This window comes from Mercenaria mercenaria, chromosome 1 (assembly GCF_021730395.1).
Source record: "Mercenaria mercenaria strain notata chromosome 1, MADL_Memer_1, whole genome shotgun sequence".
Lineage (NCBI taxonomy): Eukaryota > Metazoa > Mollusca > Bivalvia > Venerida > Veneridae > Mercenaria > Mercenaria mercenaria.
The window spans coordinates 87,975,861-87,997,785 of record NC_069361.1 but is presented as its reverse complement, the minus strand read 5'-3'; the positions used below and the strand labels follow the sequence as shown (position 1 = coordinate 87,997,785).

At 36.4% G+C, this 21,925-nt stretch overlaps 1 protein-coding gene across 1 annotated transcript in view; it reads left to right on the top strand.

Moving 5' to 3' along the window:
• Positions 1-21,925, top strand: part of LOC123564547 (uncharacterized) — a 136,954-nt gene that overhangs the window by 45,576 nt on the left and 69,453 nt on the right. The window contains exons 15-21 of the mRNA XM_053516533.1: positions 9,178-9,234; positions 11,991-12,081; positions 12,785-12,817; positions 14,917-15,112; positions 18,070-18,287; positions 18,851-19,044; positions 20,255-20,350. Of these exons, the coding sequence (XP_053372508.1) occupies positions 9,178-9,234; positions 11,991-12,081; positions 12,785-12,817; positions 14,917-15,112; positions 18,070-18,287; positions 18,851-19,044; positions 20,255-20,350 (885 nt within the window). The remainder of the gene's footprint in view (positions 1-9,177; positions 9,235-11,990; positions 12,082-12,784; positions 12,818-14,916; positions 15,113-18,069; positions 18,288-18,850; positions 19,045-20,254; positions 20,351-21,925) is intronic.

The window sequence follows — 21,925 nt, the reverse complement described above, 5'->3', positions numbered from 1 at the left end:
TATTCAAAGAATAGTAGAGCTATTGGACTCGCCCGTGCATCGGCGTCCGCGTCCCGATTTGATTAAGTTTTTGTATGTAAGCTGGTATCTCAGTAACCACTTGTGGGAATGGATTGAAACTTCACACACTTATTCACTGTGATAAACTGACTTATATTGCACAGGTTCAATAACTCTGTTTTACTTTTTATGCCCCCGAAGGGAGGCATATTAGTTTTCAACTGTCCGTTCGTTAGTTAGTTTGTTCGTTCGTTAGTCACAACGTTAACTTTTTGCATGAAGGCACTTTACTCGCAAACCACTGCACCCAGGACCTTCAAACTTCACATGCTGATAGTACTTACTGAGTACACCACCCCTACTGACTTTGGGGTCACCAGGTCAAAGGTCAAGGTCACAGGGGCCAACGTTAACTTTTTGCATGAAGGCACTTTACTCGCCAACCACTGCACCCAGGACCTTCAAACTTCACCTGCTGATAGTACTTATTGAGTACACCACCCCTATTGACTTTGGGGTCACCAGGTCAAAGGTCACGGTCACAGGGGCCAACGTTAACTTTTTGCATGAAGGCACTTTACTCGCGAACCACTTCACCCAGGACCTTCAATCTTCACATGCTGATAGAACTTATTGAGTACACCACCCCTACTGACTTTGGGGTCACCAGGTCAAAAGTCAAGGTCACAGGGGCCAACGTTAGCTTTTTGCATGAAGGCACTTTACTCGCGAACCACTGCATCCAGGACCTTCAAACTTCACATGCTGATAGTACTTATTGAGTACACCACCCCTACTAACTTTGGGGTCACCAGATCAAAGGTCAAGGTCACAGGGGCCAACGTTAATTTTTTGCATGAAGGCACTTTTCTTGCTAACCACTTCATCCAGGACCTTCAAACTTTACATGCTGATAGTACTTTATGAGTACACGAACCCTACTGACTTTGGGGTCACCAGGTCAAAGGTCAAGGTCACAGGGGCCAATGTTAACTTTTTGCATGAAGGCACTTTACATGCAAACCACTTCATTCAGGACCTTCAAACTTCACATGCTGATAGTACTTATTGAGTACACCACCCCTACTGACTTTGAGGTCACCAGGTCAAAGGTCAAGGTGCTGCAGGGGCATTTGTCACCATTAATGACAGCTCTTGTTTACAAAATTATGCCCCTTTTTCGACTTAGAAATTTTTGATTAAAGTTTTGTATGTAAGCTAGTATCTCAATACCTACTATTGGGAATGGATTGAAACTTCACACACTTGTTCACTGTCGTGATATGACATGCACTAAGCAGGTCCCATAACTCTACTTTGCATTTTTTCAAAATTATGCCCCTTTTTTCACTTAGCAGTTTTGGTGAAGTTTTTGTATATGAGCTGGTATCTCAGTATCCACTAATGGGAAAGGATTGAAACTTCACACACTTGTTCACTGTCATGATATGACATGCAGTGCAAAGGTTTAATAATTCTACTTTGCATTTTTTTTTAATTATGCCCCTTTTTCAACTTAGCAGTTTCTGCTTAAATTCTTATATGTAAGCTGGTATCTCAGTACTCACTAATGGGAATGAATTGAAACTTCACACACTTGTCCACTGTCATGAGCTGATAAGCACTGTGCAGGTTCCATAACCCTGTTTCCCATTTTTACAAAATTATGCCCCTTTTTTGACTTGTATTCATTCAGTTGACAAGGCTGTTGAATAGTAGAGCGTTGCTGTCCTCCGACAGCTCTTGTTTTGGTGTCTTATACTAGGTGACTGAAACAGAAAAGTAAAACATTTTTTAACACTCTAGAGGCCGCATTTCTGACAATTTCTTTATGAAACTTTGTCAGAATATTAATCTGTATATAATCTGTATCATCTGAGTAAAAAACTCAGTTTAAATGTCAGATTGTTGAACACCTTGTTTTTTATGCTGAAAAGCTTAATATCATGCTAGTGTTCACATTTTCTACCTTTGTATTAACGAAATCAATGGTAGTTGCAAACTGGGGACAGCTTGGCATAAACTCTAGGTCAGTAGGTCAAGTAATATAAATAAGATTAACATGCAAAATCCCAATTATGGATCTTTATGAAACTTTTTTGCCTAACTTACTGCTAAATAGAAAAACAATTCTTACCTTCTTTGATACAGTTTGTTGTGACAGATATTCAAGGTCAAACAGTCAAAGTTAAGTGAACAACTCGGCTGTCATGTTAATTCAGAATATATGCTGTATGAAACATTTTATTCACTCATATTAATACCAGGACTATGTCTTTAATGTAACAGTTAGCATTTTATCAGAAATACATCGGGCTTCATATTTTTGTGCCCCATTTGTTTTAAGGGTCAGTAAGTTAAAGTTCAAGGTGGCAGTAACCTTTAAACTGTAACAGAGAACATTTTGGCATTTATCCTATGATTGTCTGTGGTCAGTTTATAATTCCGGTTATTCTGGGAATGCTTGACCAACAAAAACAGAACTTCACAAAATGATATCCTGTGGTCAGTGGACAACTTCAACTGCTTTCGTGTTATTATGTCAAAGGCCAAGGTCACCATATACTTAATTTTAGAGTTACATTCCCAGTTATCTCTGATGTTTTATATTCTACTCTAGTTAAATTAAGAAATGATAAGTTCCCAAACGTGGTTTATCGTAGAATAACCCGTGTTTTTAGTTCTTATGCATAAGAATATATCACGAAGGCCTTAGGCCTGAGTGATATATTGTTTGGCATAAGAACGAAATTATTCTAAGATAAATCACAATTGGGAACTTTTTATTTTGATTCTAACACGACATACTAGTATCACAGTGTTAGAAAAAATGGTAACTACTTTTTACGACTGTGCTATGCACCTGGATCGGATGATGTCATTGCACACGCGTGGGTTATTGCAGAATAACCTGAGATAGAGTTTGCTCTACATGTATGTAGGTTATTTGCAGGTCGTGTTAGAATTAAGTTTTTGGTTGACCTTGATTGTGTAGTTATTGTTAAAAATGAAAACTGGCGTCTATATTGTATCTCCATAATGTAATGGCTGATATTTTCTATTCTTTACTTAACTGCAGCTTAAATTTTCAGAGTCCAGTGATATTTGATGATGGGGCACAACCAATACAGTCACTTTCAGTTGGATAGGCCAGGACATATTTCAGTGTGTTAAAGCCTCTTACACGCCATACAATTTTATGTAAAAATCTTGTCTCAAAATACCTCATGTTTGGGTTGGTAAATAAAGTATTTATTTCATCTGAAGTGTGTTATCTTTTTCATTCTTGTCATAAGGCAGGTTGAAGGCTTAAAACACACTGAAATTTGTTCCTGCAAAGACATCTGTTATGGTGCTTGAGTGTGTTTTAGCTTTCAGCCTGACATTTTGGTTGCTCTTACGTGTATCATATAATAGGTCATCTTATTTTTTGGAAAAAAAAATGATGAGTTATTGTCATCACTTGATCGGCGTTGGCGTTGGTGTTGGCGTTGCCTGGTTAAGTTTTATGTTAAGGTCAGCTTTTCTCCTAAACTATAAAAGCTTTGCTTTAAAACTTGCAACACTTGTTGTTCACCATCAAAAGCTGACTCTGTACAGCAAGAAACATAACTCCATCCAGCTTTTTGCAAGAATTATGGCCCCTTTTGGACTTAGAAAATATCAAATTTCTTGGTTAAGTTTTATCTCCTAAACTATCAAAGCTATTGCTTTAAAACTTGCAACACTTGTTCACCATCAAAAGCTGACTTTGTACAGCAAGAAACATAACTCCATCCTGCTTTTTGCAAGAATTATGGTTCCTTTTTGATCTAGAAGATATTAGATTTTTTGGTTAAGTTTTATGTTTAGGTCAACTTTTCTCCTTAACGGTCAAAGCTATTGCTTTAAAACTTGGAGCAGTTATTCTCCATTAAAAACTGACTCTGCACAGCAAGTACCGTGACTCTGCATTGAATTTTGCAAGAATTATGAGCCATTTTGGACTTATTCATGGGTAGGACAATATTTCTATTTTACAGAGACAAAAAAATCAGATAAGCGTCTGCACAAGCAAGGCGGTGCTCTTGTTTCTATATACTACCCTTACAGAAGAAAAAGGCCTGCTGCGTACTCTTGCTGTGTACATACAGCGTATATGATGCGTACATGATGTGTACTGAAATCAATAGTATGCAGGATATACACCGCACATACACCGATAGTACGTTTGTAGTACACTTTTGACATGCAAATGAGCTCTGCCGCGTACTACTTGCTGCGTACATGCTGTGGACTACATAGTACACAGGATGTACGCTGGAGGAATTAAGTATGCGAGAAATAGTACGCAGCATGTACGCGGCACATACACTTTTCACATGCAAATGAGCCTGCGGTGTACTACCCCTGCGGCGTACATGCTGTGTACTCCTGCGGCGTACATGCTGTGTACTCCTGGCCCGAGTCCTGCGGCGTACATGCTGTGTACTCCTGCTGCATACATGCTGTGTACTCTTGTGGCGAAACTGCTGTGATAATGTAAATTCCTTACCCCACCAACTTTCGTATGCAAATGCTAATCATTTGGACAGAAAAAAACAGAACAAAGATAAGTGACATGCATCAATAAGTATTTACCCTTACCAAAATAATGTAGATTGATGTTATCAAATAAATTAGTATGCTTTTCTCCATCCACTTATCAATGAAATAAATCAATTTTTGTAGCATGTAATTTGGTAAACATTTGAAGAAAATGGCGTAACTGCATCAAGGGGAAACAACTTTAATGCAACTAAATATAAGTGTTATGATTTATTATAGACGATGTGTGCGTAGTATGTATTTATTTTGATTAAAATCCATCTGAGAACAATCTAGGACTGGAATTATATAAGCATTTATACACTTTTACGTCCGTAAAAAGTAGCGCACCAATAAATTTTGGATTGATTTTTTCCAATGGGGCAAGCGCAATTAGCCAAAAACGTTCTGAAAATATACGAGCGGCAAATCCGATGAACAACTTTTTAATTTGGTGAGGCCTTAATGAGTTAACATAATGAGCATTAAAGCCTTTATAAAACATGATAGAGTGGTGTTTTGCTTAAGAGTATTCAAATAACAGTGAGAGCTATTAATTCTTCTCATTCGGGCGCTGTTGAGGCATTATCTTGGTAATTATTTCATGTATTACAAAATGTAATGCAACGAAGTTCAAATAAGGCTTTTCAATTATCCAAGTTAGAAAGCTCCAGGATTAATTCAAAATGAAAAAGAATATATTTTTACACTGCATGCAAGGTGCAGCTCAGAAATCACTAAGATGTAAGCTTCACAAATGAACATTGCAAATAGTTTGGCAAATTTTTATTGTTCAGAATACCGGTAATCTGAACTATTCTATGCTATTAAGATAAAAGTTACTCGGAAATCAAGTTCTTGCTTCCAAAAAAAAAAATGTACAAATCCTTCCTGCATGAAGTCCCTCCCGCGTATATGAAGTTTACTTCAGACTTTAACTTATAAAAAAAAAACTAAGTATAAATGCCAAAAGAAATTGTACAAGTCTTTCCCGCGTATATGAAGTGTACTGCACAAATTTCAAAGTATCTGCGGTGTACATGCAGTGTACTATTTTCTTGTACAAGTCCCTCCTGCGTACATGCAGTGTACTCCTTAAATTTTCAGAGTCTGTGCTGCGTACTTGAAGTGTACTAGTGACCTCCTGCGTACATGCTGTGTACTCGTCGAAATAGTACACGGCATGTACGCGGCATGCGGTGTATGTAAAATGTACTCCTCTGGCGTACTACTGTGTTCACGGCATATACACAGCAAATACGCAGCATGTACGCCACAGAGGCTTGCTTCTGTAAGGGTATGTACCTATATAAATTCTTTCAAAATACAGCTTGTACTTGACAAGTAAATATGAACAGGCAGGAAAAATTCGGTATTGCACAATTTGTATTTTATGATGCTGGACTACTTTCATTTAATATGCATGACCTGATTATGACCTGACATATTTCTATGAATATTGCACACAAAAACTTATCTCAATACTATTTAAACATTGACAAACAGTTAATATTTCATTCGATATTAAAGCAACAAACCAAAAAGTGGAGGTATATGATAAAACGGTCATTAAAACTGTAGCTAGATCTGGGATTTTGTAGTCGGCTCTCATGGACTTTGCAAGGACGGATCACACTGTGCTTGTGTGCCTTGTGAGATCCGATCTGGCAAAATCCGCTCTAGTGGAATACAGTATCCCAGATAGAGCTACTATTATAATAACCCTATTATATCTCAACATTCTCTAATGTCTTGGTTGTTACCTATTTATATCTCCCTATACATGGGGCGATATATTGATTTTGTCTGTCAGTCCATCTGTTTGTCACAACAGTTTGTCAGGACTACTTCTCTGAATTAACTGTGAGATTTTAACCAATGTTGAAATGTTCACTACCAAAGCTAGTTTCAAATGCTGTCAGCTTTTTGGAGTTGACTTGTTTTTGACAGGATTATGGCCTCGTAATGGTCATATTTTTATTTTATTATTTTTGAGTCGGCTAAAGGCTGAAAGCCTTTTGACGAGTCCTTGCTATCCAACGATTCTCTAAATGGACCAAATAACACAGTGAAGGGATGTAGTTCCATTAGATTTCTCAAACTTCAAACAGTTCACTGCATGCATGAAGTTAAGTTGTGTCAATTCCCTTTGCTATGACCAATATACGATGTAATCTGTCATATTTATGACTTGTAATTGTGCAATTCTCGAATGTAACTCATTAAGCATAAATGTGCATTTTAAGAATTGCGCAGGCTTACAAAGCTTGGGTAACATCCAGCGAAAGACAAAAAATAGTTCCACAGGGCTCCAGATAAGATGCGTATTAGCGTAAATTACGTATAGAAATAATGCAAATACGCATGTCTAATAATTTCTAAGCGTATAAAAACGTATATAAAATTACAGAAACGCACACAATGCTTTTTTAAAAACAAAATCTGAATCGTCTGGATGCGTTAGGTAACATAGCCGATCAGCCTTAATTCTCCCACATTGAACGTAAACACGCATTGTATGATTTCTATAAACTTTACGTGGGTTGAATTTTGCAGTCAGTAAACGGATAAATTATCGGAAGAAGAAGCTCTTACTGGTTTGTTTAGTTACTACTGATATTAAAAATGATTTTAATTCTTATTTTTCGAGAAATAAACAAATCGGCGAAACATTAAATTGTATTTTCTTGTAGTTTTTGAAATCAAAAGTAGATGGTCTATGTTTGGCTGCTTTCACGAAACGAAATAACTTTTTTATGAAAAGATTTAAATAAGAGGTAATTTAACCGTAAACTTCAATGTCAGATACTGCCAATTGCTGCTAAATGTCTTCGTATCATCACAATTTGTAAAATATATTGTTCAAACTGGAGAAAAGTGTAATCGTATCCGGATATAATATTTTGGGTAAATATCGAGCTGTGTTATGAAATTTTAAGAAAAAAACTAAAAACAAACTGAAACTGGTAGACTATACTGTCAGTACATCAATCATTAGCCGACTCAGGCCATTCAGGCCTTTGATTTTTTTTTGCAGACAACTTCTCTTATACTGCTGATGGGATTTTAATGAAACTTTATAGGATTGATCAGTACCAAACCTGGTTGTGCGTATTATTTCATAGAAATAATGTCAGAACCTTAAACTAATTCCAACATAAAGTGTTATTGATGATTTATAATTGTTAGTTACTTATGCAATGCAGGGGGGAAAATCTTCAAAAAAGTCAAAGCCAAACTCTGAAAATTAGGTGATATTTAAGGGCACCTTCCTTAAGATTTTAATTAAACAAGGTATTGTAAATTTATGTAAAAAGATATCACATTTTCAAAATAATTGTATCATTTCTTTTTTCACAAGCATGCATTACAAAATAAAGCAGTTCGAGAAGCATTTTATAATTAGTTGCCAGAAATGTTTATGAATTTTGAGCAAATATTGATGTAAACAAGTACCCCACCCATCTGAAGTAACATTATGAATACATTTTTGACTCGACTATTCAAAGAATAGGTAGAGTTATTGGACTCGCCAATGCATCGGTGTTCATGTCGGCGTCCTCGTCCCAATTTGGTTAAGTTTTTGTTTGTAAGCTGGTATCTCAGTAACCACTCATGGGAATGGATTGAAACTTCACAAACTTATTCACTGTGATAAACTGACTTACATTGCACAGGTTCCATAACTCTGTTTTGCTTTTTTACAAAATTATGGCCCTTTTTCAACTTAGAAATTTTTGGTTAAGGTTTTATATGTAAGCTGGTATCACAATATCTACTTATGGGAATGGATTGAAATTTCACATACTTGTTCACTGTGATGACCTGAGAAGCACTGCACAGGTTTCTTAACTCTACTTTGCATTTTTGTATAATAGATGATTTCTTGCAAAATATTCTTCAGTAAAGGTATAAATGTACAAAAATAATAACAGGATCATAAATATTTACATTATATTTTCTGTTATAAATAAATGTGAAAGAAATCAGGAAACATGATAGAACTATTTACATATTTTCTACAAAGATATTCTGATGTCACAATATTGTGTCATTATGATGCAATGCACGAACAAGCTGGGTATAATTTGGTTAAAACCATTAAAAATGCATAAAAATTTATTTCACTTGTGAAGACCATAATTTACATTTTCACCTGCGGCTGCACCACTTGTCAAAATATTGCATTATAGTGTTCACTCTGTGAAATACATTTTGATCTTACACTAAAACAAACAAATATCCTTTCATTGTCAGTTCTTCACCAGCCATATTCATATTTACACAGAAGTTGTATATCTATAAGATATTGTTTTAGAATGGGTCAGATTGAAGAAGTAAGTCCTGAGTTATGTGCCTTTCATCCATTTAAAATGCCGTATTTTACTAAAATTAATGAGCCCAAAATAAATCCTTATCATATTAAATTTGTCTTGTAGACATAGATGCATCTTTATCAGGTTTTCACAAAGGGTCACAGACAGAAAGTGAAAAGACCTCAACAACTTCTTCATGTCAACGACCTAAATAACATATTATCACATCGCCCTGGTGCCCTTTTTTTAATGTTATTGCTAAAAGTGATATTTGTTATGTTGTTCAATTTCACAGAACCAGACAAGTCTGTCAGTTAGCCTGCAACATGCCATGAAAACATACGGGGTGAAGGTAAGTTTGGACTGTTCTGGTTTATATATAGTAATAGTGTTAACAACAATAATTATGTACATAGATATTGATAGTAAATAACAATAGTGTAACTGTAAGTTCCAGTGTATGTGAAGCAGTAGCTGTAGGTAAGAAACTGGTTATATTTAAAGGGAATCCATCTGGCTCAAAATGTTTAAGGCTGCTGTATATCATGCATTTTGTGTAAAGCTGCAAGCTAAATTTATAAAACTGCCCTTCCTAGCTTATCAGAGCATAAAGTGCTTGTGTCTATTGTGTGTCATGGGCTGTAAAAAGTTTTACTGTTAACACTCAACTTTTTATGCCTCCCATTGAAGAATGAGGGGAATATTGTTTTGCAGATGTTGGTCAGTATGTAGACTAATCTGTTTCCGGTTGATAACTGAAGAATGCTCGGGCCTAGGATCATGAAAGTTGATAGGAAGGTTGTTCATATCCAGTAGATGACCCCTATTTATTTTGAGATCAGTAGATCAAAGGTCAAGGTCACAGTGACCCGGAACAGTTAAACGGTTTCCAGATGATAACTTAAGAATGCTTGGGCCTGGGATCATGAAAGATAATAAGAAGGTTGGTAATAACAGCAGATGACCCCTATTGATTTTGAGGTCAGTAGGTCAAAGGTCAATGTCACAATGACAGTAACAGTTTAACAGTTTCCGGCTGATAACTCAAATATTCTTGGGCCTAGGATCATGAAAGTTGTTAGGAAGGTTTCTCATGACCATAGATGACTGATTTTGAGGTCAGAAGGTCAAAGGTCAATGTCACAGTGACCGGAATAGTGAAACAGTTTTTTGGATGATAACTAAACAACGCTTAGGCCTAGGATCTTGAAAGTTGATAGGGAGGATGGTCATAACAAGCAGACGACCCCTATTGATGTTGAGGTCAGAAGGTGAAAGGTCAAGGTCACAGTGACCAGGAACAGTTAAATGGTTTCCAGATGATAACTCAAGAACGCTTACACCTAGGATCATGAAAGGGAGGATTGTCATGTCCAGCAGATGACCCCTATTGATTTTGAGGTCAGTATGATAATGGTCAATGTTGCAGTGACCCGGAACAGTTAAACCATTTTCGGATGATAACTTAAGAACGCTTGGGCCTAAGGTCACAAAACTTGTTTTGCAGATGTTGGTCGGTATGTAGACTAATCCGGTTCCAGTTGGTAACTGAAGAATGCTTGGGCCTAGGATCATGAAAGTTGATAGGGAGGTTGATCATGACCAGCCTATGACCCCTATTGATTTTGAGGTCAATAGGTCAAAGGTCAAGGTCACATTGACCCAGAGCAGTAGAACTTTTGTGTACAATGACCAAATAGTTTCTTGTCAATGTGCAATTACTGAATGCATCAAGGGGTGGCATTTTGTGTTCTATGAGCTGTTGTTTACATTTAATATTTTGAAAAAATCGAGTTACTGAAAAGTCTTGTTTACATATTAGAGGCCACATTCAGATCTTCACAAAAGTTTGTCTGAATATTTGGGCCTATAAAATCTATGTGAAGGTCAAAACTTGGTCGGCTAGGATCTAAAACTATGTAAATAGGTCAAATCATTGAAAACTTATTCAATGTTCTACTTTAATTAAATAAAACATGTCCAAAATGATTGTGTTATAAGATCTAGGTAAAATTGGAGACAATTTTATATGAGGTAAGAATTAGGTCAGATGCGCAATACAGAACCCTCATAGCCCCGTTGTTGGAAGTCAAACATTTATTTCTTGTTTTCCTTACTTATATGAAGAATTCTTACCGTACAGTTAAACTTATTATCTGCCTTAAGCTCTTTACATCATATACATACTGAGAATTTTTTTATTTGAAAACAAGCAACAAAATAATTTTAGTTTTTAATCCCCTGCCACAAGTGGTGGGGAGATATAGGAATGGTCTCTGTCTGTCATTCCGTCTTCCATCCTGTCCTTTAGTCTGTCCGTAGCGTTTTGTGTCAGCTCTGTATCTCCTAAACTCCTTGAAGGCTTTTCATGAAACTTGCATCAAATGATTACCTCATCAAGATAATGTGAAGAACCCATGAGTCAGCCATGTTGGCTCAAGGTCAATGGTTTGAGCCTTCCATTTCATGTATCTCCTTAACCCCTTAAAGGATAATCATTCCCCCTTGAAGGATTTGCATGAAACTTTGGTCAAATGATAAACTCATTAAGACAATGTGCACAACTTATGAGTCAGCCATGATGGCTCAAGGTCAAGGTCACAATGAAAGGTCAAAGGTTTGAGCCTTCCATTTTGTATCTCCTAAACCCCTTGAAGGATAATCATGAAACTTGGTTCAAATAATCACCTCCTCAAGACGATATGCAGAACCCATGAGTCAGCCATGTTGGCTCAAGGTCACAACTCAAGTTCAAAGGTTTGAGCTTCCATTTCGTGTCCACTCTGTATCTCCTAAACCCATTGAAGGATAATCATGAAACTTTGGTCAAATGATCACCTCATCAAGATGATGTGCAGAACTCAAGAGTCAGCCAAGTTGGCTTAAGGTCAAGGTCACAGCTCAAGGTCAAAGGTTTGAGCCTTCCATTTCCTGTTCGCTCTGTATCTCCTAAACCTCTTGAAGGATAATCATGAAACTTTGGTCAAATGATCACCTCATCAAGATGATGTGCAAATCCTATGACCAAGGTCACAACTTAAGCCACTGTCCATATCAGCAACAGGGGATAAAGCTGTCTTTCAGACTGCCTTGTTATATTGTCAATAGATGCTGTATCTGAGAGAGGAAGAAGAAGATCCAATGCTAGAAGAGTGGGACAAGGCACCTCTAATGTCCTTTACACTACCATTTGATATAGGTGAGCAAGTCCCTTTTCATTACCACTTGATACAGGTGAACAAGTCCCTTTTCATTACCACTTCATACAGGTTAGCAAGTTTTAAATCTTGCAGTCTTTTTCACTACCACTAGATGTAGCTGAGTAAGTGAAACATATTGCAATACTTAGACTATTCTAATATCCTTAAAATATTGCTTGGTATAGGTGAAATTGTGTGACATATTTCAGTACTAAGACATTCCTAACATGTTTTACACTACCATTTGATATGGGTGAGGTGATATAAAATTCGGGGATATTGCAGGTAAACTACATGTATATAAGAACGCACATCTGGCTCATATGAATCTATTATTCAAACTAAAGATTTTTACAATATAAGGAAGTGATGTCAATAATGCCAAAATGTGATACATATAAATAGCATTAAACGTTGTGATACATAAATGTACGTTATTTCCGACAACATGTTGCAATACTAAGATACCCTAATGTCCTTTGCACTACTAATAGACCTGCACCACTGTGGGTTCCGACCCCTCTTTGGGCATTGCCATTGAGTTCTATCGTGTGAGGAAGTCATCTAGCTGGCTTATGGAAGGCATTGATGGTTCTACCCAAATGCCCACCAATACCTGAAACAATCCCAGTTGAATTGAAAAATTAATAATGATCTAATATTATATTGCTATTATGTATGACAATTTATTTTTATTTCTAGACCAGAATGAAACAGTTGTGGTGGAGAAGATAGGTAATGCTGATTTGTCTAATTCCTTGATATTTTAGCTATGTAATGTATTCAGTGAGTTCAGAATTTAGTAATGTTTTCTCTCTTTATCTAGCTAGAATTCAGAATTTCGTGTTATTTACAGTAGTATTCTGTATAAGGTTAGTGTCTATAAACATAATGTTGCCAGCAACTGGGAATGTGATGTACTTTTAATTTGGAATTAAGGTATTGGACCCCTAATAGTAATGTTTAAAAAATGGCATTTGCTAGGTATATTCTTAAAGTTGACCATGTTTTGCACTGTGTTGCAAATTTTAAACAACTTTTATTGTGCCGTTTTTTTGTAAAATTTGTATAATTTATGGAATTTCCTCAAGCTCAAATAGTGACAAATTTCAATGTGATGGCCACTATCTAAAACGTTTGCAGAGAATTCATTACAGCATTAATTTTGATAAAAGAAACATCAAACTATTGTTAAACAATTATAAGACACAAAATAAAACTGTAAATATCATTTTTTTCTAGGGTGCCTCAAGTAAACAGATTTAAAGAGACAGAATTCTAACTCCAACATTGAAAAATTAAGGTCTAATTCTGTGGGTCTGTTTTGAATTTTGCTCACTTCATTCAAAAAAAGCCTTGGGGCAGAAGTAAACCCTACCTGCATTTCTTGCACAATATGTAATCTAAAGAATGAAGGCAAAATAGAGAACTTTTACCGCATGTAACTCAGTATTTTTAAAGATGTCTAACTCTACCCCTCCTGATTCAGAGGTAAATTCACTTTGAACAGCAAGAAATCGCTTATAAAATGAAAACTTTTCCACTTTTTACATAATAAGTCTTAAAGGAAGTAAAAACTTACTAGAAAAAAGGAAAATATGGAGAAAAAAAATGTTGGTCCCAGTGGAGCTATAACCTACGCCCCCCTGAAAATTGCAGTCAAAGTAGGTTTATGGTAGGAATTGAATACTCTTCAAAAAGGAGGTACTCTATTACGGGTCCAATACCTTAAATTAACTCAAAATAAAGCAAAGGAAATTTATATACAATATATTTCAATAGTGGTCCAATCTTTATGCCCCCTTTCAAAGAAGGAGGGGTATATTGTTTTGCAGATGTCGGTCAGTACGTCTGTTGGTCGGTCGGTCGGTGGGTCTGTCGGTCGGTATGTAGATCAATCTGTTTCTCAATGATAACTCAAGAATACTTGGGCCTAGGATCATGAAAGTTGATAGGGAGGTCAGTCACCACCAGCAGATGACCCTTATTGATTTTGAGATCTGTATGTCAAAGGTTAAGGTCGCAGTGACCCTGAACAGTTAAACGCTTTTCGGATGATAACTTAAGATCGCTTTATCCTAGGATCATGAAAGTTGATAGGGAGGTTGGTCATGACCAGCAGATGATCCCTATTGATTTTGAGGTCAGTATGTCAAAGATCAAGGTCACAGTGACCCAGAACAGTTAAATGGTCCGGATGATAACTCATGATTGCTTGCGCCTAGGATTGTGAAAGTTGATAGGGAGGTTGGTCATCACCAGCAGATGACCCGTATTGATTTTGAGATCAGTAGGTCAAAGGTCAAGGTCACAGTAACCAGGAACAGTAAAACAGTTTATGGGAGATAAGTCAAGAATGCTTGTGCCTAGCATCAGAAAAATTGACAGGGAGATTGGTCATGCCCAGCTGATGCCCCCTATAGATTTTGAGGTCATTAGGTCAAAATTCAAGGTCACATTGGCCAGGAACAGTTAAACGGTTTCTGGATGATAACTTGAGAACACTTGGGCCAAAGGTCGTGAAAGATGCTAGAGAGGTTCATCATGACCAGCAGATAAACCCTATTGATCTTGAGGTCAGTAGGTCAAAGGTCAAGGTTACATTAACCCGAAACATTTAAACCGTTTCCAGACAATTACTTGAGAACGCTTGGGCCTAGGATCATGAAACTTGATAGTAAAAATTCTTTCAGCATTATGAAAGGCTTGAGGATGGCTTCATGTAAAATTTACTTATTCAATATTGTTAGGCATTCCTTGCCCTTTAAAGCTCCATTTTAACTAACAGAGTTTGAAAATGTGTATTTAACAGTTTCATGTATTTATGTATACAGCCGTGCCAGAGGAGCAGCTGACACCATTGTATATAACTGTTGGAGTGGTCATGGCTATTATATTGGCAGTGTTTGGACTACGATATCTAAATCATCGTCATCACTTCAAACATCTGGAAAGGAGACTAGCTGTGGTAGATGATGATATAGCAGAAGATGGTGACCATTACTTCATCATGAGGACATCAGAACTGAAGTGTGTATTTCATGTTATTTCAATGTCACAAACTGTGTCTGATTCTAATCATTTTAGAGCAAATGCAGAATATCCCTTACAGAAGCAAGCCTCTGTGGCGTACATGCTGCGTATTTGCTGTGTATATGCCGTGAACACAGTAGTACGCCAGAGGAGTACATTTTACATACACCGCATGCCGCGTACATGCCGTGTACTATTTCGACGAGTACACAGCATGTACGCAGGAGGTCACTAGTACACTTCAAGTACGCAGCACAGACTCTGAAAATTTAAGGAGTACACTGCATGTACGCAGGAGGGACTTGTACAAGAAAATAGTACACTGCATGTACACCGCAGATACTTTGAAATTTGTGCAGTACACTTCATATACGCGGGAAAGACTTGTACAATTTCTTTTGGCATTTATACTTAGTTTTTTTTTTATAAGTTAAAGTCTGAAGTAAACTTCATATACGCGGGAGGGACTTCATGCAGGAAGGATTTGTACATTTTTTTTTTTTGGAAGCAAGAACTTGATTTCCGAGTAACTTTTATCTTAATAGCATAGAATAGTTCAGATTACCGGTATTCTGAACAATAAAAATTTGCCAAACTATTTGCAATGTTCATTTGTGAAGCTTACATCTTAGTGATTTCTGAGCTGCACCTTGCATGCAGTGTAAAAATATATTCTTTTTCATTTTGAATTAATCCTGGAGCTTTCTAACTTGGATAATTGAAAAGCCTTATTTGAACTTCGTTGCATTACATTTTGTAATACATGAAATAATTACCAAGATAATGCCTCAACAGCGCCCGAATGAGAAGAATTAATAGCTCTCACTGTTATTTGAATACTCTTAAGCAAAACACCACTCTATCATGTTTTATAAAGGCTTTAATGCTCATTATGTTAACTCATTAAGGCCTCACCAAATTAAAAAGTTGTTCATCGGATTTGCCGCTCGTATATTTTCAGAACGTTTTTGGCTAATTGCGCTTGCCCCATTGGAAAAAATCAATCCAAAATTTATTGGTGCGCTACTTTTTACGGACGTAAAAGTGTATAAATGCTTATATAATTCCAGTCCTAGATTGTTCTCAGATGGATTTTAATCAAAATAAATACATACTACGCACACATCGTCTATAATAAATCATAACACTTATATTTAGTTGCATTAAAGTTGTTTCCCCTTGATGCAGTTACGCCATTTTCTTCAAATGTTTACCAAATTACATGCTACAAAAATTGAACTATTTCATTGATAAGTGGATGGAGAAAAGCATACTAATTTATTTGATAACATCAATCTACATTATTTTGGTAAGGGTAAATACTTATTGATGCATGTCACTTATCTTTGTTCTGTTTTTTTCTGTCCAAATGATTAGCATTTGCATACGAAAGTTGGTGGGGTAAGGAATTTACATTATCACAGCAGTTTCGCCACAAGAGTACACAGCATGTATGCAGCAGGAGTACACAGCATGTACGCCGCAGGACTCGGGCCAGGAGTACACAGCATGTACGCCGCAGGAGTACACAGCATGTACGCCGCAGGGGTAGTACACCGCAGGCTCATTTGCATGTGAAAAGTGTATGTGCCGCGTACATGCTGCGTACTATTTCTCGCATACTTAATTCCTCCAGCGTACATCCTGTGTACTATGTAGTCCACAGCATGTACGCAGCAAGTAGTACGCGGCAGAGCTCATTTGCATGTCAAAAGTGTACTACAAACGTACTATCGGTGTATGTGCGGTGTATATCCTGCATACTATTGATTTCAGTACACATCATGTACGCATCATATACGCTGTATGTACACAGCAAGAGTACGCAGCAGGCCTTTTTCTTCTGTAAGGGTACAGACAGATGTGACATTACATTTTGAACAACCCTTTTAACCTTTACCCTGCTAAATTTCTCAAATGGAATGGTCCATCATTCAATTTGGGCAATAACATTTATTATCCAAGGGGTGCTCCCTGAAAATATATTTACTGACTGAATAGTGAACAGTGCAGACCATGATCAGCTTGCTCAAATGCGCAATCTGATCTTGGTCTGCACTGTCCGTAAAGGCAGAATCACTTGCTGCCAGCAGGCTAAAGATTAAAATAATTATTTATAGTTAGTCAGATGAACTTCGTTGAGCATTTTGCAGATTAGACTTCATACAAACTTTTAAACATGACAACACACATGAAAATGATGTCAGAAATGATGTCACTAATCCAATATGAAATTCATGCATCAGTTTGGAAAGATACTGACGTTTTAGCTGTTATAGTTTGATTATTTTAGGTTCAATGCCGTTTTTCAACAGTATTTTAGTCATGTAATGGTGGGTAGTTAACATAACCAGTAATCCAGAATTCTGTAACAGTACAAACCTGTTCTCCCCAAGTAACTGCCAACTTCTCCACATGAATTATCAGAGGTGGGGGACGAATGATGTCAGATACAATGTCTTTTATCAAATCGTGATAGAGAACATACACCCCGCCTGGGGATCGAACTCGCGATCCCACGATCCATAGACCAATGCTCTCCTTTCTGAGCTAAGCAGTAGCAAAAAAAAGCTGTTATAGTAGCCAAAAAGTTTTAAAATCACTATATGAGCCGCGCCATGAGAAAACCAACATAGTGGGTATGCGACCAGCATGGATCCAGACCAGCCTGCGCATCCGCGCAGTCTGGTCAGGCTCCATGCTGTTCGCTTTTAAAGCCTATTGGAATTGGAGAAACTATTAGTGAACAGCATGGATCCTGACCAGACTGCGCGGATGCGCAGGCTGGTCTGGATCCATGCTGGTCGCATACCCACTATGTTGGTTTTCCCATGGCGCGGCTCATATAATAAAGTTATTTATAGAAGATCTGGCTGCATGGAGTCATGATTATCCAACAATTGCTTACAAGTACAATTTTTATTTATGTATAATATATGCTTCTATTTTTACAGTCCAGATGATATAGCGGATATACCAACTGTTGTTGCTGATCATTGGGAATTACCCCACTGCTGTCTGAAAATGGGACGAGTTCTTGGAAGTGGGGCATTTGGACAGGTAGTGAAGGGGCGTGTTAGTAAATCAATGCTGATGCATCGTGGAACAGACACACATATAGCACAGAATGGTATAGGGACACATGTAACTGTTGCTATAAAAATGCTACAAGGTAAATTTTAATTTTAAGACCTTTGTGTATTTAAAAACTATTGATTTATGCTCCTTTGTGTCTTTTAGTAATACATGTACTTAAATTTTCATCTTAGACCTACAGCCTAATACAGCGGGTACCAAACGAAACTTTAGCAAGTTCTGTACTTAAACCAATCTCACTTCTGAGGGTAAAATTATAGAGAAATCAACATTTATAAATATAAGGTCTGTAGATGATGTTAACTTTAGATCCTAATTTTAGCAATTCTCCAACTGCAGTGATCATAAGTTAAAAAGACAATATTTTTTATTACCTAGTGATGCAGTTTTTGAAATGTTCTTATAATTTTTAAGTACCCTGGCTGATATTCCAGATTTCCAAAACCACTGTTTGTAGTCATTTTTTTTTTCAAATTGAAAATTAGATTAATAAAATGGACTACTAATTCTAAGAATTAATTCAGGGAAAATTTTGTTTTCTAGTAATGGCTCTTTCATAAAAATCTTTGAGAATGTAATAAGAACTTCTACAATTCTCATTTAAGATTTTCTTTCCTCAATATGTTTTTTAATCTGCAGACAATGCTGATGAGAGACATACAGAAAATTTTCTAAAAGAGATTGATATGATGAAAGACATTGGTTACCATAGAAACATAGTGAGCATTCTGGGATGCTGTACATTACGGCAGCCATATTGTCTTGTAGTTGAAAACATGCCACATGGTGACCTCCTAGCTTACTTCAGAAACATCAGAAAAAAAATGCAACAGGTTTGTACTGTTTTTAGCTCATCTGATTTTTTGGAAAAAAATGATGAATTATTGTCATCACTTGATAGGCATCTGCATCGGTGTCTGTTGCCTGGATAAGTTTTATGTTTAGGTCAACTTTTCTCCTAAACTATCAAAGCTATTGCTTTAAAACTTGCAACACTTGTTCACCATCAATAGCTGACTCTGTACAGCAAGAAACATAACTCCATCCAGCTTTTTGCAAGAATTATGCCCCTTTTGGACTTAGAAAATATCAGATTTCTTGGTTAAATTTTGCGTTTAGGTCATCTTTTCTCCTTAAAGGTCAAAGCTATTGCTCTAAAACTTGGAGCAGTTATTTGCCATTAAAAGATGACACTGCACAGCAAGTACCTTAATTCTACATTGCTTTTTGCAAGAATTATGGCTCCTTTTGGACTTAGAAAATCAGATTTCTTGGTAATGTTTTCTGTTTAGGTCAGCTTTTCTCCTTAACTATAAAAGACAAAAATAATCAGATGAGCGTCTGCACCTGCAATGCGGTGCTCTTGTTATATATTTTGACTGATTCTTTAAAATTATTGTTTGATATGTTTTAACGGGTAAGTTGTGTAAATTCTAGAAATCTGTGACATAAAGTCATTACTTATTCTGTTAAAATCAGCATACTGTCACCATAGCCCACGACTCTACGAAATATACTGTTGCATTTAGTTGCCCACCGCTCTACCAAAATAAACTGTTTAATTATATACATTTGTAAATTCTTTTAAAATTTAAATATGACTTTTATTTCACAAGTAAATACAAGCAGGCAGAAAACAAACTCCAAATTGTACTGAAAATCCTGCTTTGTGCGTGTGGCCATACTACTTTCATAAATTGATATTCATGTCCTGACCAAGTTCTATAAATAGCACATACAAAAACCCATTTTCAGAGGAGTATTTTGTCATCTTCCACTGAAAAACAGGCCCCACTAATTCCACTCAAGCTAAATACAGCATCCTAGATCAAACTACTGTAATAATAACATAATTATATTCAGTTGTTCACCACTCTACTAAATATACAATTGCCGTCTGGACTGAGATGCCAGAAACTTTAGTTTTTTAATGGCTCTCTCATATTTCAGATTTCACCGGAAATGTACTGCCTGCATTACTTTATTTGATTTTCAGAATCAATACTTACAGTGATAATTTGTTTGTTTAACATACATTTGTAGAGAGTCACAGAAGGTGAAGGCTATATCAACCAAGATGTTGACATGTTCTCACCCAGGGATCTACTGTCAGTGGCACGACAAATCTCTACAGGCATGGTAAGTCTACTATAATCATTGACAGAGTGATAGTTTTCAAGTTCTATGAGCTTGTGGTAATTGGTGTTGCTGCTGTTAGTTTAGTTTTATTTTACATTCTAATATGACCAGGCAATGCCTAAATCATTACAACGATATTATGTTGACGTGATATTTAGTGCCATGTGCGCACCGAAAAATAGCGCTTTCAAATTTGATCAAATATCTTACTTAAAAACAGGTTTAAGATGAAATGTCACATAGCAAAACTGTCTTGATTAATTTACACACACTGAGTTGGTAATTTGCTGTGCAGAATAAAGCGCCATCATTTGCACTCTAATTGAACTTTTTTCCGCAAGATGTATTACCAGGCGTTATAAACAAAGGAGCATGACGACCTACAATTTGGTGCCATACATCCGCGAAGAAACGGTTCTATCACATTTGAACTGATTTTTACAATAAAAGACATTAGAATCGAAATAGTTTATAGCAAAACCGTTTTAACACTACTTATACACTCCGGCGGTTATACATCGTTCGAAATTATTACGCTCGACGTATAACCGCCCATCATGAATAAATAGTATTAAAACACTGTTTTGCAATAAATTATTTCTTAACTGATGACAAGAGACAGTTCTCACAATTTTGTGCCTTTCTAATACTTTGCTATGAGACAGTTTATATTTTTATCACTGAACTTAGACTGGCCTTGTCCTTTTATTCCATATGTTTAGTACTGAGCTACGCCTACTGACCTTAGCTCATCTTATTCAAAACTTAAATTGTTTTATTCAGAATCATTGAGTGAATTCACTGACACACATTATCCTTTGCAGCTTCATATCTGTCTAGATTCAAACTGTTCAGAACTCAGTTTTATCCATTCAGTGTTTACTTTCACTCTGCACTAAGATAAATAAAGTGTCTTTACATGTGGCTGCCCTGACATACCTCACTTCATACAGTATTGTGAAACAGAATACTAATCCTGTATAGACTGTCTCCTGCATGAGCACCATGGATAACTCTTCAGTGTACAAAAGATTTTCAGGTTGAAGTTATTCCCCTTATATTACAAAAGTGATGAAATGCATTTTAATTAATATACTGTAGTATAACTCATATGCGGATTAATCTTGTCTTTTTCTTATAGACCTAGTTCAAATTGGTGCTCACAAAATGGCCATATTTTTCTTTCTTTTACTCACTTTAAAAATCAAATTGAGAACTGTGTAAATTTAAATTTCCCTTTTCTGTGTTATATAAACAGCTTCAGTACTTTAATAGCATATAAACAGTTGCCAAGAAGACCGTCTTTGACTGTTATTGTCAGAAAACTCATTTTGCTGCAAAAATCAGCTTCATAAAAGTAGATTATAAACTGTGGTAGACACACAAATATAAAATGTATTTAAGCACATTTTGCAGCAAAATTTAAAATGTTTCTTAAAGCATTATATAAGCCAGTGGTAGCGTGAGCTGAAACTAATTGGAACATCCCTAAAAGTAATATATGAACAGCAACTTAAAGCTCTCAGAGATATTTGAGCTGAAGCTCATGGGAACATTCCCAAAAGTAATATATGA